The 19,103-nt window shown below is 35.7% G+C and overlaps 5 protein-coding genes across 7 annotated transcripts; 2 read left to right on the top strand and 3 right to left on the bottom strand.

The window, feature by feature from the left end:
- Nucleotides 1-174: 174 nt before the first annotated feature.
- LOC17893190 (proteinaceous RNase P 2) lies at nucleotides 175-3,547 on the top strand. Of its 2 annotated transcripts, XM_023786115.1 has the most exons (7): nucleotides 175-312; nucleotides 1,144-2,196; nucleotides 2,422-2,523; nucleotides 2,617-2,795; nucleotides 2,890-3,010; nucleotides 3,110-3,178; nucleotides 3,263-3,547. In XM_023786115.1, exons 2-7 carry the CDS (start codon nucleotides 1,210-1,212, stop codon nucleotides 3,395-3,397), a joined length of 1,593 nt encoding a protein of 530 aa, XP_023641883.1. In that variant the 5' UTR covers nucleotides 175-312; nucleotides 1,144-1,209; the 3' UTR covers nucleotides 3,398-3,547. The 2 variants fall into 2 exon arrangements, with proteins under 2 accessions (XP_023641883.1, XP_023641884.1); XM_023786116.1 differs by lacking the exon at nucleotides 175-312 and having other exon boundaries at nucleotides 1,017-2,196.
- Nucleotides 3,548-3,831: 284 nt separating this feature from the next.
- Nucleotides 3,832-8,151, top strand: LOC17893918 (translocase of chloroplast 132, chloroplastic). Of its 2 annotated transcripts, none has more exons than XM_006296793.2 (3): nucleotides 3,832-3,908; nucleotides 4,244-7,859; nucleotides 7,984-8,151. In XM_006296793.2, the coding sequence occupies exon 2, from the start codon at nucleotides 4,262-4,264 to the stop codon at nucleotides 7,763-7,765; it is 3,504 nt and encodes a 1,167-aa protein (XP_006296855.1). In that variant the 5' UTR covers nucleotides 3,832-3,908; nucleotides 4,244-4,261; the 3' UTR covers nucleotides 7,766-7,859; nucleotides 7,984-8,151. The 2 variants fall into 2 exon arrangements, with proteins under 2 accessions (XP_006296855.1, XP_023641827.1); XM_023786059.1 differs by lacking the exon at nucleotides 3,832-3,908 and adding an exon at nucleotides 4,068-4,085.
- A 71-nt stretch (nucleotides 8,152-8,222) lies between these two features.
- LOC17893079 lies at nucleotides 8,223-9,775 on the bottom strand. Its single transcript, XM_006298007.2, has 3 exons — nucleotides 9,565-9,775; nucleotides 8,952-9,477; nucleotides 8,223-8,711 (listed from the first exon to the last, which is right to left on the bottom strand). Exons 1-3 carry the CDS (start codon nucleotides 9,716-9,718, stop codon nucleotides 8,369-8,371), a joined length of 1,023 nt encoding a protein of 340 aa, XP_006298069.1. The 5' UTR covers nucleotides 9,719-9,775; the 3' UTR covers nucleotides 8,223-8,368.
- A 1,671-nt stretch (nucleotides 9,776-11,446) lies between these two features.
- Nucleotides 11,447-12,208, bottom strand: LOC17892917 (peptidyl-prolyl cis-trans isomerase CYP19-1). Its single transcript, XM_006298625.2, has one exon. It carries the CDS (start codon nucleotides 12,130-12,132, stop codon nucleotides 11,614-11,616), a length of 519 nt encoding a protein of 172 aa, XP_006298687.1. The 5' UTR covers nucleotides 12,133-12,208; the 3' UTR covers nucleotides 11,447-11,613.
- A 972-nt stretch (nucleotides 12,209-13,180) lies between these two features.
- On the bottom strand, nucleotides 13,181-15,704 carry LOC17890654 (translocon-associated protein subunit alpha). Its single transcript, XM_023786350.1, has 8 exons — nucleotides 15,519-15,704; nucleotides 15,238-15,396; nucleotides 15,074-15,124; nucleotides 14,894-14,979; nucleotides 14,091-14,168; nucleotides 13,814-14,017; nucleotides 13,603-13,674; nucleotides 13,181-13,490 (listed from the first exon to the last, which is right to left on the bottom strand). Exons 1-8 carry the CDS (start codon nucleotides 15,583-15,585, stop codon nucleotides 13,443-13,445), a joined length of 765 nt encoding a protein of 254 aa, XP_023642118.1. The 5' UTR covers nucleotides 15,586-15,704; the 3' UTR covers nucleotides 13,181-13,442.
- Nucleotides 15,705-19,103: the final 3,399 nt, after the last annotated feature.

Here is a 19,103-nt window from a genome sequence, read left to right as displayed (position 1 = left end):
ATTTATTATTCATCGGCACAACCAAAGAAACGGTTCACAAAAAAATAAAAATAAAAGAAACATACAAATCTGATGACCGGTTCAACTTGATGGCCTTCTCCTAAACCAAGATTAAGCTAAACCGGGATCGTCAATTTCAAAACCCCGATAAGGAACCCGGTTCACCTTTCAAATCTTTTTGCTGGTCAAGTGAGTCGCCGCCGTGCTCTTTCTCGAAATCGTAGTCTCTCTCCTCCACGCATCGACGTCGCACCACCGTCTAAGTCGCATAAACCACTGCCAGCTGATTTATCTCGTATTACACGTAACAAGGTATGTTCTTTGTTCTGTTTTAGGAACTGAAACTGGGATATGTCTTGCATCTATCTGTTGTTTCGTTTAGAATTGGAATTGTATACTCAGGAGAATAGTTAGAGCAATCCATAGTAGACTAAAATTTCTCTGTTTCCTTACACTTTCAAGAAAAGTTGGGATTTTTTGTTTGATTTTAGGCGATCTTGTGCAGCTTTGAATATGAAATGCAATGGAAACATGATAAAAACTACTAAATGCTATTACTTTTCTTTAGTCTCTCTTTCTTCTAGCTGTCTCAAGTGCTAATCTTTGTAAAAGGATTGATTTTGGAATGGTGTTAGGTTTGTTTCAGCCCTTGTCAGGGTTATAGGTTTTGAATATGAATGCTATCTTTTCACTTTGTAGAAAAGTACAGAAAATTTTGATTTTGGGTAATCTTGTGTAGCTTTGAACATGAAATGGAATGGGAAACATGATAAAAGCTGCGAAATCCTATTACTTTTCTTTTGTTTCTGTCTCTTTTAGCTGTCTCAAGTGTTAACCTTTGTAAAAGGTTTGAACTTGGAATGGTGTTAATTGGTTTGTTTCAGCCTTTGTCAGGGCTATAGGGTTTGAATATGAGTGCAATCTTTTCACTTTGAAGAAAAGTTGAGAACTTTTTGATTTTGGGCGATCTTGTGTAGCTTTGAATATGAATGCAATGGAAACATGATAAAAGCTACTAAATGCTATTACTTTTTTTTTTTGTTTTCCTGTTTCTTCTAGTTTTCTCTAGTGTTAATCTTTGTAGAAATGGTGTTAATTGGTTTGTTTAAGCTAACTTAAATTTGTGTTTTTTTTTCTTGTCAGGGTTAGGTTTCATCTTCCACTTTCTGCCAATGCAAAGCTTGTAACTTTGTGGTATATACTATTTACATGGCTGCTTCTGATCAACGCCGCTCTCTTCACCACGACGAAAGCACTTCAAAACCCAACAAGAAGAAGAAGGTAAGCCGAAACCCAGAAGCAAATCTCCTCTTCGATCTCAATTCATGCTCCAAGTCCAAGGACCTTTCAGCTGCATTAGCTCTTTATGATGCAGCAGTCACATCCGGTGAAGTACGCCTCAACCAGCAACATTTTCAGACCCTTCTTTACCTATGCTCGGCTTGCATTAGTGACACATCTCTTCAAAACCTTGCCATTGACCGTGGCTTCCAGATTTTTGACTGTATGGTTAGCTTTGGGATAATTCCTAATGAGGCATCCATAACTTCAGTAGCTCGGCTGGCTGCTGCTAAGGGTGATGGTGATTATGCTTTCAAGGTTGTCAAGGACTTTGTTTCTGTTGGCGGTGTATCCATTCCCCGTCTGAGAACCTATGCGCCGGCTTTGCTCTGTTTCTGCGAGAGATTGGAGGCTGAAAAGGGTTATGAGGTGCAAGAGCACATGGATGCTGCAGGCATTGCATTGGAGGAGGCAGAGATCTCGGCTTTGTTGAAGGTAAGCGCCGCCACAGGCCAAGAAAACAAGGTTTATCAATATTTGCATAAGTTAAGGGAATATGTTGGCTGCATTTGTGAAGAAACATCGAAAATTATCGAGGAATGGTTCTATGGAGAAAAAGCTGGTGAGATTAGTGATAATGGAATTGGTTCTGATGTCAGGCTGCGTAGAGAAGCTGTTTTGAAGAATGGAGGTGGGTGGCACGGTCATGGGTGGGTTGGGGAGGGTAAATGGATTGTAAAGAAAGGTAATGTTAGCTCAACCGGAAGATGTTTGACTTGCAGTGAGCAGTTGGCATGTGTGGATACCAATGAGGTAGAAACACAGAAATTTGTCGATTCTTTGGTGGCTTTGGCTATGGAGAGGAAGGCTAAGTTGAATTCATGCGAGGCAAAGGTGGTGTTCAGCGAGTTTCAGGTTAGAGAAAGAATTGCATATTAAAGTTGATTCTCTTAGCTTGCTTCTAATACTTTTGGCCTTGGGACATTAAGAATTGCATGAGATAGTAATTGTAGAGAATGTAAGCTTATGTTATTTAGTTAACTTTGATATGCATTTAGAGATACGTATAGTGCTTGGAGTTTTTGCTGCAAGGGAGAGTTCAACCTCTTCTTTTATTCACTTTCATCACAAATTTGCCAGGACTGGCTTGAGAAACATGGAGATTATGAAGCTATAGTAGATGGAGCAAATATTGGGCTCTACCAACAAAATTTTGCAGATGGCGGTTTCAGTCTTCCACAGGTTCTCTCATCTAGAGCCTCTCTTGTTTTTCTTCCTCTATACTATTTAATCCATTTCTGCAATCACTGACAACGTACATGTGCGATAGTGCAGCTTGAATCTGTGGTGAAGGAACTTTACCATAAAAGTGGTAACAACAAATGGCCCCTAATTCTATTGCACAAGAGACGGGTCAGGACGCTTTTAGAAAACCCAACCCACCGGAATCTGGTTGAAGAATGGATTAGTAACGGTGTCTTATACGCTACTCCACCAGGTTCCAATGATGATTGGTATGAAAATTTAGCTTCTCCTACATACCATTAGGCTACAAAAAGAAACAATGTTTGGTTACCACACTCATCTTTGCGCTTTTTACCATTCCAGGTATTGGTTGTATGCTGCTGCTAAGCTCAAGTGTTTGCTTGTGACAAATGATGAGATGAGAGACCACATTTTTGCACTCTTAGGGAGCAGTTTTTTTCAAAAGTGGAAAGAAAGACATCAGGTAGAGTTATCAACTCATAACATGTAACTCTTTTATAGTACAAGTGTGATTTTAAGAAATCTACAATAAGCTTTTGGTTCTATGGTTTTTTTGGTTCAGGTCCATTATACTTTTACAAAAGGTAAGCTGAAGCTTGAAATGCCGTCGCCTTTTTCGGTTGTCATGCAGGTTTGTTTACCATCTCAGTCACTTTTCTTTCCTCGGTTTTACGAAATGGATAGTCTCTAAATTTATCTCTATTCGACAAAGCAGGAATCAGAGAAAGGGTCATGGCATGTCCCGGTTTCATGCGAAAACAGTGAAGAGTCTTCAAGAACTTGGATGTGCATTAGAAGAGAGAGTGTTTTGGATGTACCTATGATTAATGGAAAGCTTGCAACTTCTTGATATTGGAAGATTCTTACAGCTTACATTACAAAACAAGATCGTTTGTTTTTGGTTATGAGTTTTATTTTTTTGTCCTTTGATGATTAACACAAACACATCATTGGTTCTATACTTCTATGATAGAGACTATACTATGCTCATTAGAAAGAACAAGTATATTGGTTTAATCATTGTGAATCTGATTATCAAGACCGGGACAAACCGAACCAAACCGAACCGAATTGAATCGGACCGGGTTGGTTAAATCGAATTGACACACGAGGGTTTTCTATTCCAATTTCTGCTTCTTCACTCTACTTTTTGAAGTACACGTCAGCACCATTTCACGATTGCATCAACGAGCAATTATCCACCGTACGATGCTTAAACCCAAAAGGATCTGGACCGTTAATGAACGTCTCTTATCTCCTTCCCCGTCGTAGTCGCAGGGGCTCGCAGCCGGTAAAGCGCATGAAGGATCTTCACACTTTTCACCTTCTCTCTATTTCTCTCTCTCTCTCTAACGAACCTGGTAAGCTTTTTCGCCATTTCTATTCTTCTTCTTCTTCTTCCTTCTTCTTGGGTTTAGTTATTTGGGTTTCTACAATCAACTAGTTCTTCTTTGTGTGTTTGGAGATTCTTATCACTAAATATTCTTGTGTTTAAGCGATTTGATTCACTTCAATTGAATTTTTAGTGTCTGGAATTGGTAAGCGACGAGGATTCTATGATTTGTTGCGATAACTCTGATCTAGGGTTTTTCTAGCTATGTGCTCAATTTGTTTTTTTTTTTGGTTGTTGGATAATGAAGTGAATTCGTGATTTCTGATTTGAAATTTTTTTTGGTGTTCTTTTTTTTTTTTGTAGCGGCGGGTGATCTAGAAGATGGGAAATGGGACTGAGGTTGTGGTTAGGTCAGATAAGGAAGAGAGTATAAATCTTAGTGAGGATGAGCAAGTAGTGAAGAATGAGTTGGTGGGATCTGATGAAACTAGGGATGATAACGAAGATGAGGTTTTTGAGGAAGCTATTGGTTCAGAGGATGATGATCAGGAGGAGGGTGGAAAGGGTGAATCGTTTGAACCCAATGAGTTGCAAAAGGATTCAGCTTTAAAGGATGACCATGAAGTGGAGGATTTTGAAGAGGCAGATGGGGATCTAGATGAAACAAGTAGCAATGAAGGAGGAGTGAAAGATTTGAAGGTTGGTTATTCTGTTGTTGGAGAGAGGCATGTAGATGCTGAATTTGATTCTGTGATTCCTAAAATGAATGGTGATGATGGGGAAGCTGGTGCGGAAAATTCTTATGGTCGAATTGACTCGAGCTTGGATGTTGTTGAGAATACTGAGAAGGTTCATTCCAATGGTTCCAATTTAGTGTCTGAGGGTGTGAATATTGAAAACGGAAAGACTCATTCCTTATCGGAAAATGGAATTACCTCTTCTAAGAATAAAGAAGTAGTGGCTGAAGTTGTCTTAAAAACTGTTGGGCATGAGGAACCCTGGGATGATGGCATTGAAGTAGATAATTGGGAGGAAAGAGTTGATGGCGTACGGACAGAACAAGAGGTTGAGGGAGATGAAGGAACAGATAAGAATAGTGTTGAGAAGGGTTCAGTATGTATAGAGAATGAGAATGAGGCAAAAAATAGTGGTGAGACCGGTGGTGACTACACTAGTAAAATTGTTGAAAATGCTTCAGGTGACAAATCTGTGAATAATAGTATCGGAGTAGCAAATGCTGAGACTTCATCTCCGTTGGATGAATCTAGTTCCAGGGAAAAGGGAGAGACCGAAGAGGACAATACTTGTTTGAAACCAGAGCCACACTTGGTTTCTTCTCCAAACTCACATCTTGAGTCTACGGAAGTTCGCAGTGATAGTAGCTCCCTTGGGGTACCTTTTAGAGAACAGGAGGCAGTTCAAAATGCTAAAGTAGGACATGATGTTCAACAGAGTCCTCAACCTAATAAGGAACTTGAGAAGCAGCAAAGCAGCAGGGAAAATTTAGATCCAGAAATTAAGGAAAACGCACATGTGGATAGAGAACCTGAGGTAGTAAGTTCTGTTTCACCAACAGAGTCTACAAGTAATCCTGCAGCTTCACCACCTGCTCGTCCAGCAGGTCTTGGCCGTGCTTCTCCTCTTTTGGAACCTGCACCACGTGCTCCTCAACAGTCTCGTGTCAATGGAAATGTGTCGCACAACCAGTCTCAGCAAACTGAGGACTCTACCACTGCAGAGGCTGATGAGCACGATGAGACCCGTGAGAAGCTCCAGTTGATCAGGGTAAAATTTTTGAGGCTTGCTCATAGGCTAGGGCAAACCCCGCATAATGTTGTAGTTGCTCAGGTTTTATACAGGCTTGGATTGGCTGAGCAGTTGAGGGGCAGAAATGGAAGTCGTGTTGGTGCTTTTAGTTTTGATCGAGCCAGTGCCATGGCAGAACAGCTTGAGTCAGCTGGACAGGATCCACTTGATTTTTCTTGTACAATTATGGTGCTTGGTAAAAGTGGAGTTGGTAAAAGTGCAACAATCAACTCTATATTTGATGAAGTGAAATTTTGTACTGATGCATTCCAGATGGGGACAAAGAGGGTTCAAGATGTTGAGGGTTTTGTTCAGGGAATTAAGGTACGGGTGATTGACACTCCCGGTCTCTTACCTTCCTGGTCTGATCAAGCCAAGAACGAAAAGATCCTGAATTCTGTTAAGGCTTTCATCAAGAAGAATCCACCTGACATTGTACTATATCTTGATAGGTTGGATATGCAAAGCAGAGATTCTGGTGACATGCCTCTTCTGCGCACCATCAGTGATGTTTTCGGTCCATCAATATGGTTTAATGCCATTGTGGGTTTGACTCATGCCGCTTCTGTTCCACCAGATGGCCCAAATGGCACTGCTTCTAGCTATGACATGTTTGTAACACAACGTTCTCATGTCATCCAGCAGGCCATTCGCCAAGCAGCCGGAGATATGAGGCTCATGAACCCTGTTTCTTTAGTTGAGAATCACTCTGCTTGCAGGACTAATCGGGCAGGCCAGAGAGTGTTACCGAATGGCCAAGTGTGGAAGCCTCATTTACTGTTACTCTCATTTGCATCCAAGATTCTAGCAGAAGCTAATGCTCTTTTGAAATTACAAGATAATATTCCCGGGAGACCATTCGTAGCTCGGTCCAAGGCTCCACCATTACCATTTCTCCTTTCATCACTTTTGCAATCAAGACCACAACCCAAGCTTCCTGAACAGCAGTATGGTGATGAAGAAGATGAAGATGATTTAGATGAATCATCAGGTTCAGACGAAGAATCAGAGTATGACCAGCTTCCTCCCTTTAAAAGTTTGACTAAAGCTCAAATGGCTACACTTAGTAAATCTCAGAAGAAGCAGTATCTTGATGAAATGGAGTACCGGGAGAAACTATTAATGAAGAAGCAAATGAAAGAGGAAAGAAAGAGACGTAAGATGTTTAAGAAATTTGCTGCAGAGATTAAAGATTTGCCAGATGGGTATAATGAAAATGTGGAAGAGGAGAGCGGTGGACCTGCATCAGTTCCAGTTCCTATGCCAGATTTATCTCTACCTGCGTCTTTTGATTCTGATAACCCGACTCACCGCTACCGGTACCTTGATTCCTCCAATCAGTGGCTTGTTAGGCCAGTCTTGGAAACTCATGGGTGGGATCATGATATTGGTTATGAAGGTGTGAATGCAGAACGACTCTTCGTTGTAAATGAAAAAATACCAATATCTTTCTCAGGCCAAGTTACAAAAGACAAGAAGGATGCAAATGTGCAGTTGGAAATGGCCAGCTCGCTTAAACATGGAGAGGGTAAATCAACTTCCCTGGGTTTTGACATGCAGACTGTTGGAAAGGAATTGGCTTACACTCTTCGAAGTGAAACAAGATTCAACAATTTCAGGAGAAACAAAGCTGCAGCTGCTGTCTCTGTAACGCTCTTGGGTGATTCGGTTTCTGCGGGGATGAAAGTTGAAGATAAGTTGATTGCTAATAAATGGTTCAGAATGGTTATGTCTGGTGGAGCAATGACTAGTCGGGGAGATGTGGCTTATGGTGGTAGTTTAGAAGCTCAGTTTAGAGATAAAGATTATCCGCTTGGTCGGTTTTTGACTACTCTTGGACTTTCTGTTATGGATTGGCACGGTGATCTTGCTATAGGAGGGAACATACAGTCTCAGGTTCCCATTGGACGTTCCTCTAATTTGATTGCTCGTGCTAATCTGAATAATAGAGGAGCAGGGCAAGTGAGTGTCCGTGTAAACAGCTCTGAGCAGCTCCAACTTGCTATGGTTGCAATTGTTCCTCTCTTCAAAAAGCTACTTAGTTATTATTATTCCCCGCAAACGCAATATGGACAATGATGAAGAATATTTAGGCTGATTTCACTTCTATCCCTTTGCAATGGATCATTAGGAAATGATTAGTCACAAGAACACGTTAGAGTGAGTTGAAAAGGTACAAAACCTGATATCTTTGATCTATGTCTTGCTTTGTTTGCTGATTTTGGTCTCTTTTTGTTTTTTTTCGTAATGGTTTTTGTATCTTTTTGCTGATGTTGGTGTGCTTTGGTTTTGAGCAGGTGTTGTTTGCTAGCAAGAGACCAATCGCTGGAGGAAATCATGTGTCTTAAAATAGCCAGAACATAACACGTTCCCTGTCTGATATATACTAGCTCAGTGGTTGTTTTATTTCTATTTCTAAAACTTTGTGATCTCTATTATGAATGAAGCATATCTATTTTTGTTCATGTTCCTCTCTGGTTTAGTCCCTCTTCAGTAAATGGTGCATCAGATAATTCTGTTTCCCACAGTTCCCAAAACGTTAGATGTAGGGACTATAATAGTGGTCCATAAATTCTCCAATGAATTCAAGTATAGACTTTTATAGTATTACATAAGTACCCAAGAACAATGAACAAAGAAGAAGAAGAGAGTGTAGACTATGTAAGTAAGAAAAACACACAATCAATTGCAGACTGTGAATTTGCAGGTCCCGGAATTAGCCTTCATGAAATGAATAGCGGTCATGAGAACATCATGCTGCGAGTTCCCGAGGAGAGCCAAATTGGTATGTGTGATTACAGAGATGGTATTGTAAGGAAACCCAAGAGAGTTGTATGAATTGAGTAATGCAGTTGTTGCCTCTCTTAGGAGTGTCTTATAGGCTTCTCCTCGACCGTCAAGCGCTTCCCTTACCGTCATATCAGTGCCGTATCTCCTTCCGGCTATTAGCCCGAATGCAACCGCGACCTTTGTGTCTGGGCCTATTGCTCTCCAGTAGCATCTGTACTCAGGCTTCATCCATAACCTATATATATATCACAAAGCCAAATTGTTATGACATTATTTGAAACAGAGGTGGCCATAAAAACAACATCAAACCAAAAAAAACTCTTTAGATAGGTTCTTATTAACATTTTGATACATGAAAATAAAACCAAATTTAGTACTCGACCTAAAGAATAAATTAGAAAGCTCACTCAAGAACCGAAAAATAACCGAAAAACTGAAAGTCCAGGCCTGTGAATGGATTAGAGAGAAAGCTCACTGGTGAGAACAAGCTGATGGCTCTACAAATGGTATTGGAGGGATTGGAGGCAAAGGTGGAAGCTTAAACTGAGGAGGTGATGTAACTGGAGGAAGACTTATGACTGGGATCTGAGGAGGAGGCAATGTAGGTGGAGGAGGACTTACGACCGGGACCTGAGGAGGCTTTACCGGCACCTGAGGAGGAGGCATGACCGGGACTTGAGGAGGAGGCATGACCGGAGCTGCGGGTGGTTTAGGACAAAATGACCTGGGCTGTAGTGGCTGAGCAAGAAGTGCATCCGTAGCAAACGTTTCAATCCCAAAAAAGCTGAACAATAGTTTAAGTTTCTGAGCAGGACCAGAAGCAATGCTGCAACTATTTGGGTCTTGTTGAGCTCCATTGTTTGAAACCTGAGCATAACAGTTACTCAGATCCGGTGTCCCATCAAATCTCATCACATAACCTCCAAGCCAATTAGTAGTCTCTTCTCTTGACATATAAACCTGTCCATTCCCATCAGAACATGTGACACTAACCTTGACCCCTGCAACATATTAGCATACACATCTTAAAGGAAACACAAAGCAGAGCTACACACCAATGTAGACATGTTAATTATTATTATGATTACCAGAGACAGGAAAATCAAACAAAGATCTCTCTCCATCCTTGCATTGGTCACAAAACACCGAGCCAGTGACCGTTGCATATCCAGCTATTTCATTCGCGGCTAAGCAAAGAAGGAGAAAGTACACAAAGAGGAGATTATTATGATATGGATCCATTGGTGCTCAGAAGCTATAAGCAATAAAGAATAAGAAGAGAAATGTGTAGTTATGGTGTAGTAGTCTTTAAAAGGCAGAAGATAAACAAAAAAAAACAAAAGAGTAAATAAAAAGGTTCTTCTCCAACCTTCAACTGCTAAGTATTAATTGAGGTTGTTGACAAAGACATTTATAAAAGAAACTGTTTATGTGTATGAACTATGAGAACATGAGAGACTATACGTACGAGTCAAGAATATTAATGTTCCAGCCTCCAAATGTTGTAAATGGACTCTTAATGATCTCCCTAACCTTTCTGTGCTGAGCAATAAATATTTGTTGTTTCTTTTCTTTTTTATTGGTTTCTTTTCTCGAAGGTGTTGTGTTGGCTCTAAAGCAATCAATACGTTCAAGACTTTGTATGAGAATATGGTTGTGTCCAAAACCCTTTTCCAAGCTGTGTGTTAACTAATGTGTGAACACAGTTCCACACAGGACACGTGAAGTGTGAATAAAGAAAGTGAAGAAGAAAACTAAAAAAAAACACAATTACACGACCCTACCCGCACGTATTTTTACAAGTATTTTAAAACATTGTTCACTGTTCCTTGCAATTTTCTTGGAGATTTTTTGGCTATTTTCTTGATATAAGAAGAAAGATCTTGCAATGTAGGGATGTCATGCAATGTGTATCATCTCTGGTTAGGAAACAAAAGATGTTTATTTCGAAATGTTATTAATTTCACATCAAGACTTCTTCCATGATGGTAAATAACCAAGTATTGGTGCCTGTTGGTATCATAAGTTAATCAGATCAAGAAAATACAATATACTAATTCTCATTCGTTCATATTTTACCTACTTAAAAATAATTCAACCAATCGAAAAACAAATAGATATACGGTTATTTTAAATAGAGAGAGTATAAAAAGACACAGTATAAAAACCGAAAAGAATATTATTATACATGATTTTATTTGGTTTCGGTTTGACGATATGGGTTTATATTTTTTATAATATTGTATATATGAAGCAAATCACGAAAAGTTTTCCACGAACAATGTTCGGATTCACCATTCGATTAGCAATTAATCTTTTTTAAAAAATATGTGGTTTCGGTTTCGGTTCCTATTGATTTGTTCTTTCCAATTTTGTTTGGATTCGAATTTGATTTTTGGGATATAGAAAAGATGAATCGATTTAAAGTTTTAAACCATATTATATGATACAATTTGGTTTTTGTTTTTGAATTCACACCCCACCTTGTAGCAATGCATTCGGCCCTTAAAATATTGTATAATGGGCCGTCATTATCGTTCAAATAGTGTACAGAATTGTATAATGGGCCGTCATTAACAAAACTCATATTTTGGGTTCTCGTTTCACTCTCTTCCTCGTGTGCAAAACATAACCACATAGCAAAAAAGACTCATTTGAGCGATAATGAAAAAAGAAATATCTAAGTAAAAACTTTCACCATTTTCCACGCTCCTTGATACCTAAAAGTCCGACCAATCACATCCATTTCATTTTCTACTTCATAAAAAATCTATTAACTTTTGTCGTATAGTCCAATACTTTGCCCTATCCAATAAGAACTAAGTCTACTTCTCAAATATATGAAAGCTTTGACAATTCTAATTTTCTAAAGATGCACATAACTCACAAAACCAGTCTTGACTGATCTGTTTTATATGTGAAACCTTGATGATTCTTTGATGCATAAGATTGTAATTGTACAAGAAGCAATAATAATCCTAGAAGATTTATTCTCATTATTATTCAATGGTAGCCAAACTGAGAAGCAAAGACAACAGAATCCAAGAAACAGAAACCAGAAAAAAACATCAAAAGAAACAACACAAAGCTACCATTGTAATACTCATCACCATCACCATCATCATCATCCTTCAGATCTAAGAAATCTGACCACAATCAGCAATGACAACAGCCTTAGAGGTCCTTCCAGAATCAGATCCAACCTTCTCAATATCTCTAACAACATTCAAACCTTCAACAACTTGACCAAACACAACATGTTTCCCATCGAGCCACGAAGTCTTCTCAGTACAGATAAAAAACTGAGATCCGTTCGTGTTCGGACCAGCGTTGGCCATTGACAAGATACCTGGTCCGGTGTGTTTCTTGATAAAGTTCTCGTCTTTGAACTTCATCCCGTAGATTGATTCCCCTCCGGTCCCGTTCCCGGCGGTAAAGTCTCCACCTTGGCACATGAATTTGGGGATCACACGGTGAAAGCTCGATCCTTTGTAGTGCAAAGGCTTGCCTGATTTGCCCATTCCTCTCTCTCCGGTACAGAGTGCTCTGAAATTCTCGGCGGTTTCTGGTGTCGTGTCTGCGAAAAGCTCCATCACGATCCGACCAGCTGATTGCCCACCGACGGTCATGTCGAAGAAAACTTTAGGGTTCGCCATGGTTTTGATCGGAGAAGACGAAGAAGAAAGGTTTGTGTTTTTGTGAGTTTGTGTTGTGTTTGTGAGAGATTAGGGTTTTTGTGATGTTTTATATAGAGGAAGGGTAGTGAAAAGGAAAGATGTTTGTGACCGTTGATTTGGACACGTGTAAGGAGATTAAGTGTGTTTGTGTTAACTGTGGTTAGGTGTTGAATCTAACTAGGGTTAAAAGTTGCGTGGATCCGAGGCAGAGAATATTGTGTGTTTGTTTCCTACTTTTTTTACTGGATAGAATATTGACTGGACAACGATGTCGCTTAATTATTTATGGGCCTTTGGATCAAGAATAGTGAAGCCCGTTTTGTGGTATAAGGTAACCTTTTGTGCCAACGCTGATCCAGTTTCATCTTTTACAATTTTTGTAATAAAAAATAAAAAAAGTCTTTTAACATGTATCTCCAATTTGTTATATATATGTACCGTAGTTAACATAAGTTCCGTTGTAGCACTATGGTTAAACTTACTAGAACAGTAAATTTCCGGGTTCAAAGCCCGGCAACGGAAAATTTGTTTTTTTTTTTGGTTTTTAACAAATAGAAATTTTTAAGTTTTGATTTCGAACAAATAGGTTTAGAACTTTGTTTTTGGAGACATATGAATTGGAATCAAATATGTTTTTGTGCGAACGCTGATCCAGTTTCATCTTCTACAACTTCTGTAATCAAACCTAAAAAGACTTTAACATGTATCTCTAATTTGTTATATATATGTATATATGTACCATAAGTTCCGTTGTAGCACTATGGTAAAACATACTGGAACAGTAAATTTCCGGGTTCAAAGTCCGGCAGCAGAAAATTTGTTTTCTTTGGTTTTGGAGACATATGAATTGGAATCAATGTTTGAGCTCTGTCTAGATCGATACAATAGTTATGAGGGAAAAATAGCTCCTTTCTCCCGTATATAGCCCAATTCTTTTGTATAATCGATAAGGTTCACCTTAGGCTTGGACTACTATTATGCTCTAAATTTTGTATACATCGTCTAAAAGTTTCTTACTTGAAAAAAATATATTTTCGTAATCTAACAAAATTTCTCTGATACAGCACAATGATTAAATGTCTCCTCTGAATTGTAACTAGACGATCCAAATATCTAACCAAAAACTTTATGTGTTCGATATATTTTAGAAGTAAAATAAAAAAAACGTACGACATTCATGTAAAAAGATATATAAGGAAAGAAGATCTCTACCAACAACTGCAACGTTAGTACTTAGTATTGTTCGTGTGTTTTTGGTGAACCAAGTGTGTGAGATTTGCTCTTAGTCTCTATTTCTTCTTCTTTGACTTACTCGAAGATTGAGTGTACGCGGTACCCTGCAGTACGCGATCAATCGAGAGCAAAGTATCAACACCAAAATCCTCAATAAAGCATAACACATTATGGGAAAGTTATTAGGTTCTTGTGTGATGATGATTGATGACTAACCTCAAGCCATTCATCACGCGAAGCATCTTTAGTTGCTGTTCCAACTTCAACTTTTGGTGCTCTTTTTGTTTTCTGCGCGAGGAATTCACAATAAACCATACTCACAGTTAGAACCAGAGTTTTGGAAATGTAGTGTTTTGACCTTTCAAGAGAAAATGACACATGGAGTGGAAAGTGCGATGAGATATCGAAATGGGATGTACGTACGTACCTTGGTCATATGCTTCAAAGCATTTTGGATATAGAGGGCAAGAAGAACGATAACAGAAACTAAAAGACCACTAAGGAAGACTGACTCCATCCTGAAGAGAGGACCGTCTTCAACAACTTCAATAGTTCCATTGTAAAAGGTGCTTTTGTATGGCTTACCATCTATCTCATAGATGATAGTGCCAACTAAATCAAAAGCACCAACCTGTACAAAGTAATGGTTAGCTCGAATTCTTTTCTTTATTTTTTAGTCATTTTGGAGACTAGAAGAAACATACTTGCAGGAACTTGCTGACAGCAAAAACATATTGGAAGGTAGCTTGAGCTGACGTTGGCACAGATGCGTTGCTGAAACTCTACAAATAGAAGATATGACGAAATCACCATATTATAAGTAGTAAACTTAAATTGCAGGACAGGTAAAGAGGAGAAATTCTCTGTGTTCATAAAAGCTACGTCGCTAGAGAGACGACCAAAGACAGTATCAATGTTGAAAAGATAGATGAACATGATTAAAGGCTAGAGAAAGGCTTTCTTGAATTCTGAAACAGAGAAGAAATAAGTTTATATATTGTTACAAAACCAAACCAAAGAAAGAGAGAAAATAAAACACCTAGTTGTAACGTGTAAGTTATAATATTGCAATCGGAATTGAAAACGATGATTCGAAAACAAAACACAAAAATGGATTCGAATGGCAAATGTTTTTGGTGCAGAGTGTGGGAGAGACATGACTCATGAGATGACACAAAAACAGGCAATAAAATAACCTAACAACACCAAACTAAGACTGATAGGCATGATTAAAAGCTAGAGAACAACAGGGAAACAACAAGAGCAGAAGTTAGTTATAACACTATGATAGACTTAAACAAATACAATCATGAAAGATCAAGACCCATAAGTTGTAATACAATGGGAATGTTGTTTAAGGTATAGTAGATTGTGGACTGACATGAGATGAGACACAGATAGGCAATAAAATAATAAAGGCAAACAAACTAAGACTGGTTTGGAAATACAAAATTGGCACATGAGAACACAAGCAATAAATGTAAAGGAAGCAAAGATCATTAATTACCAAAGCAGTGAGATTCTGAACTGCATGTTGATCAAAAGGAAGATGTAAACTCCCTTTAACCGCAACAATATCTACATTGGATTGACCTATTCATATGATATGAACCAACACAAAAAAGTTAGAAACTTTATAGCTAAGTTTCAAGGTAACAATTTCACTGAAACAGAATCATATCTTTACCATCATTTTTCATCCCCACAAGCAGCTCAGTCTCAATTCCAGCTTTTATTACTAAAATAAAAATCAGACAAGACAGGATTAGCAGAACACACACAAACAAGATTGAGAAAGAACACTAATTTAAGAAACTATAGCTAAAAAAAAAAGAGAGGAAAAATCTGAACTTTTTGCACTGTTTTTGGGGAAAACGCAAAGGGTTTCAACTCCAGGAGCTGAGCTAAGTTCCAAGCCAAACACTTCCTCTGCATCACTCTCTTCTTCACCAACATCAGAAACTTCAAAGCCAGAATCTTTATCTTCCGAATCCGATTGGCACAAAGCAACTATGAAGAAAGATCATGTGAGCAACCTTAAAATATACTTGCGCAGCGCAGAAACGGTAACAAGAAACAGAGTAGACTAAGCAAATGATCTATAACTATGGAGAAGCAGAGAAAGGTGTTACCTTTGAGGAAAGGTGATGCAAGGAGAAGGAAAGCGAGGAAGAGAAGTCTAATACTTGTCGTCATCATGATGGTGTTTTGATTGAGATTAGTCTCGAATTGATGATCTTCGTGAGTTGAAGTAAGGGCGAAGAAAGCAAGAAGACAAAGGTGTTGTTATGTCTTTTTGACGTGTTTCTCTTTTATTTTATGATTTTATTCACCGCTGTTTATGAAGAACGACCATCTGAGATCGGACCTCAAAACGATGTCGTGTTCACTTGCCAATTTAGAAACACACTTTTGTCATATATAGGTCGTCACATTTTATCCAAATTTTAATACAATTTTTGTTTCATTATGTTTTTGTGAAAAATAGAAGGGATTGTAAATTTGTAATGGTCGAAGAACTTCTTACGGATTCATTTTTTTCCTTTCAACATTTCGCGAAAAAAATACTCGGTAATCCATGATCTCTTAGCTCGAATTGGAGATCATAATGTTTTGTTTAATTACGATTTCTATGTATATATAAGATGAAGTAAAATGTAATTGGGAATTTTTCCGGTTAAATATGATTATTCTCGGCTTATGCGTCTCATGCAATTATGCAAACATGTCGTCGAGCTTCAGTTAACAAAAATTATCATCTTATATAATAAAACAAGGTTTCTTCTAACTTTGCCTCACAAATCGACACTTGACGCTCTATATTCTTGACATGTGTCATTTTTATTAATTTCTAATTTAATATTTAAAAATTATTTTATTTGTGATATTGTGTTATAAGTTATAAGATATGTATTGTTTGCTTTTTTAAAAAGTGTCATTGTTGCAAAAAATTTTTTTACCTAATTTTAGTTTCTATTTAAATTAAATATCATATAAACTAAACATAAAATAGAGTAGTTATATTTTTTTTTCTTTGTATTCAAAGAAAATTGGTATGAGTTTTTTTCCTTAAGATTTAAATTTCAAAAACCCTTAAGATTTAAATTTCAAAAATCACATCAAAATTTCCTCCTCCTTTTAATGTATTTTTCCTAAAGTTATTAATATGGGTAATAAATTATTTATAACATATTTATATAATAAGTTTATAATAACATAATTAGAGGGAATTGTTTTTTTTTTTTACTTTAACATGGTGAAATCTATGGTAAATAATGACCCATAATGAAATTAGAGAAAGTTTAATTGTTTTTCAGTATAATAAATTAGTACGTCTAAAATATTTAGATACAGTTACTATTTAACCAAAAAAAATTTATTATTTAATTTAGAAAACAAAATTTATTTAATTTACTTTTGTTAAACAGTTGAGAGAAGAAACACAATCTAATAGAATATAAGATATCATGAAATTTGTTGAGAATTTTTGAGAAATACCCCTTTAGGTGTACCCCTTTTTAAAAATACCCCATTTATCTATCCATTTTCAAAAATACCCCTATTTAAATAAAAAAAATTATAAAGTTTTATATAGTTTATAAGGTACTTCTATATAATAACTACTACTGGGAGATTCGATATAAATATTTAAAAATATTTTAAATAGTTTTAAATCGTTTTTATAAGTTTTATAATGTTTTTAAAAGGTTTTTAAAAGGGTTTATACAGTTTTTATAAGGTTTTTATATGGTTTTTATAATTTATTTTTACGCTATTTATGAAAGGTATATAAATTTTTATACACATATAAAGGTAATTTATGTATATATTTATAAGCTTACACACATATCTGGATAAATTTCAATATTTTTAGTGGTTTTTTTTATAAAGTTTGAAAAGGAGGTATTTTTAAAAAGAGGTATATGAAAATGGGTATTTTTGAAATTCCCCCTTTAATCAAAGAATAATTATCATATTATTCCAAATCATATATATATAAATAAAGTTTCACTCTCTTCTTACTGGTTCACTTGGCATATATATATATATATATATATATATTCACAATTTAATATAAAATTGAAAAAACAATTAAACCAGAAAACACATTTAGTCATATACATTAAACTCACACTTTAATATAAAAACTGAAATAATATAAATTTGCATTAATTATATTTTACATTGAAGTTTTCAGCACACAATAAATTATAATTGATTCTCATAATTTTGTTATGAAATTGTAACTCCCATCACTTCTCTTCCTATATATACTCATTTTCTCTTCTCAGTTATCATTCCCTCATTCTCTCATCCTCTAATTCTCTATCTCAATTATTATATAAAAAAAGCTTTGTGTTTTTTTTCTTGGTATGAGTTTTAGAAAACAAATAAAATATTCTTTTATAAAAGCTCAATTGTAAAAAAAAAAAGATACTATATGATATACATCATCTCTATTTTATATTTTAGATTATCATCAAATAAGTAATCATTCCCTCACCCTATTCCATTATATTCATCTATTTTTAATTTTTTTCTATTTTTATGTTGTTATATGGCATAAAAAACAAGGAAATGATCATTTAAGAATTTGATATAATTATTTTAGAAAGTATGATACAAATCTAACATATTTTTAATCTAATCATACTTATTAATTAAGAAAGTATGAAACAACACATGTGTAAAATAAATGATTTTGGAGTCTATAAAAATAAAAATTTTGATTTAAAAATATTATTTGCAATCATCGTAACAAGAGAATTAAGTTAAAAAGATTCATTTTGTTATATATTTTTGATGTTCGCATAGTTTCTTACATATATATGCATTTTTCTTTTTTAATTATGAAATTTCTAAATAAATATTTTATCGTAACACATTTTCCAAATAATATTTTCTTACCTCTTTCGTATCAAAATAATTATTTGTAATTTATTTTAATATTATGTATCATTATAATTATTTTTTGTGATCTACTAAATTATTATATAAATATCGTTGAAATTTTAATGAGGGCTAAGTATTTTTTGAAAACAAAAAAACGTTGTTAAAAACATTTGGTCCTTCAGATTTTCCTTAAAACAAAATATTCTAACTCCTACCGGCTAACTAACCATAACTTTAAAATCTTCTTATACAATCATAATACAATAGATGAACTTTACATTGATCACTATTTTTGTATCCAAACATACAAAGAAATCAACACTTTGGTAAATAAATTAGAGAACTTACCTGGTACTAACTTAATATATCTTCTTTCAAATTTTCATATTTTCCATTTCTTCTCTAAACTTTTATTTTTTATTATTTTTATTATTTTCCTATAATTTATTTATGTATAAATTCCTATTATGTTATTGTTACATTATTTTAATATTTCATTTAAATTAGAATATATTATTTTTTTCTCGGGAATCGTGGTAGAGAGCAATGCGGCTATGATAAATTATATCTGACTTTTCTTTTTAATTAACATAACCTATTTTTAAGAATACATATTGTTTAGTTTTTTTAATTGTATATGTAATTAATATTAGGCTATTTTGATGCTCTGGATTAATATAAGGTAGTTGACAAAAAAAAAAAAAATATTGATGTGTCATTATATAATATTATCTTATATGAAATATTAGAAGATATGATTTTTTGAGAGATCGAAGGAAAAAATAATCAACATTTCATAAGTAATGATTTTTTTGAAAACAAAA

The sequence above is a fragment of the Capsella rubella genome, unplaced genomic scaffold, assembly GCF_000375325.1.
Source record: "Capsella rubella cultivar Monte Gargano unplaced genomic scaffold, Caprub1_0 scaffold_3, whole genome shotgun sequence".
NCBI classification, from domain to species: domain Eukaryota; kingdom Viridiplantae; phylum Streptophyta; class Magnoliopsida; order Brassicales; family Brassicaceae; genus Capsella; species Capsella rubella.
The sequence above is the reverse complement of the archived record's forward strand: the minus strand, read 5'-3'. Positions and strand labels throughout refer to the sequence as shown.

What these genes read in the sequence shown, in the direction of transcription:
- LOC17893190 (XM_023786115.1), top strand. Translation starts at nt 1,210, where the DNA reads ATGGCTGCTTCTGATCAACGCCGCTCTCTTCACCACGACGAAAGCACT. An exon ending in GCGGTTTCAGTCTTCCACAG is followed by an intron (nt 2,524 to 2,616) that starts GTTCTCTCATCT and finishes GCGATAGTGCAG; the next exon opens with CTTGAATCTGTGGTGAAGGA. An exon ending in AGTGGAAAGAAAGACATCAG is followed by an intron (nt 3,011 to 3,109) that starts GTAGAGTTATCA and finishes TTTTTGGTTCAG; the next exon opens with GTCCATTATACTTTTACAAA.
- LOC17893918 (XM_006296793.2), top strand. Translation starts at nt 4,262, where the DNA reads ATGGGAAATGGGACTGAGGTTGTGGTTAGGTCAGATAAGGAAGAGAGT.
- LOC17893079 (XM_006298007.2), bottom strand. Translation starts at nt 9,718, where the DNA reads ATGGATCCATATCATAATAATCTCCTCTTTGTGTACTTTCTCCTTCTT. An exon ending in GTTTGATTTTCCTGTCTCTG is followed by an intron (nt 9,478 to 9,564) that starts GTAATCATAATA and finishes AATATGTTGCAG; the next exon opens with GGGTCAAGGTTAGTGTCACA. An exon ending in CCATCAGCTTGTTCTCACCA is followed by an intron (nt 8,712 to 8,951) that starts GTGAGCTTTCTC and finishes ATATATATATAG; the next exon opens with GTTATGGATGAAGCCTGAGT.
- LOC17892917 (XM_006298625.2), bottom strand. Translation starts at nt 12,132, where the DNA reads ATGGCGAACCCTAAAGTTTTCTTCGACATGACCGTCGGTGGGCAATCA.
- LOC17890654 (XM_023786350.1), bottom strand. Translation starts at nt 15,585, where the DNA reads ATGATGACGACAAGTATTAGACTTCTCTTCCTCGCTTTCCTTCTCCTT. An exon ending in CTGTCAGCAAGTTCCTGCAA is followed by an intron (nt 14,018 to 14,090) that starts GTATGTTTCTTC and finishes TACTTTGTACAG; the next exon opens with GTTGGTGCTTTTGATTTAGT. An exon ending in CTTTGAAGCATATGACCAAG is followed by an intron (nt 13,675 to 13,813) that starts GTACGTACGTAC and finishes TTCCTCGCGCAG; the next exon opens with AAAACAAAAAGAGCACCAAA.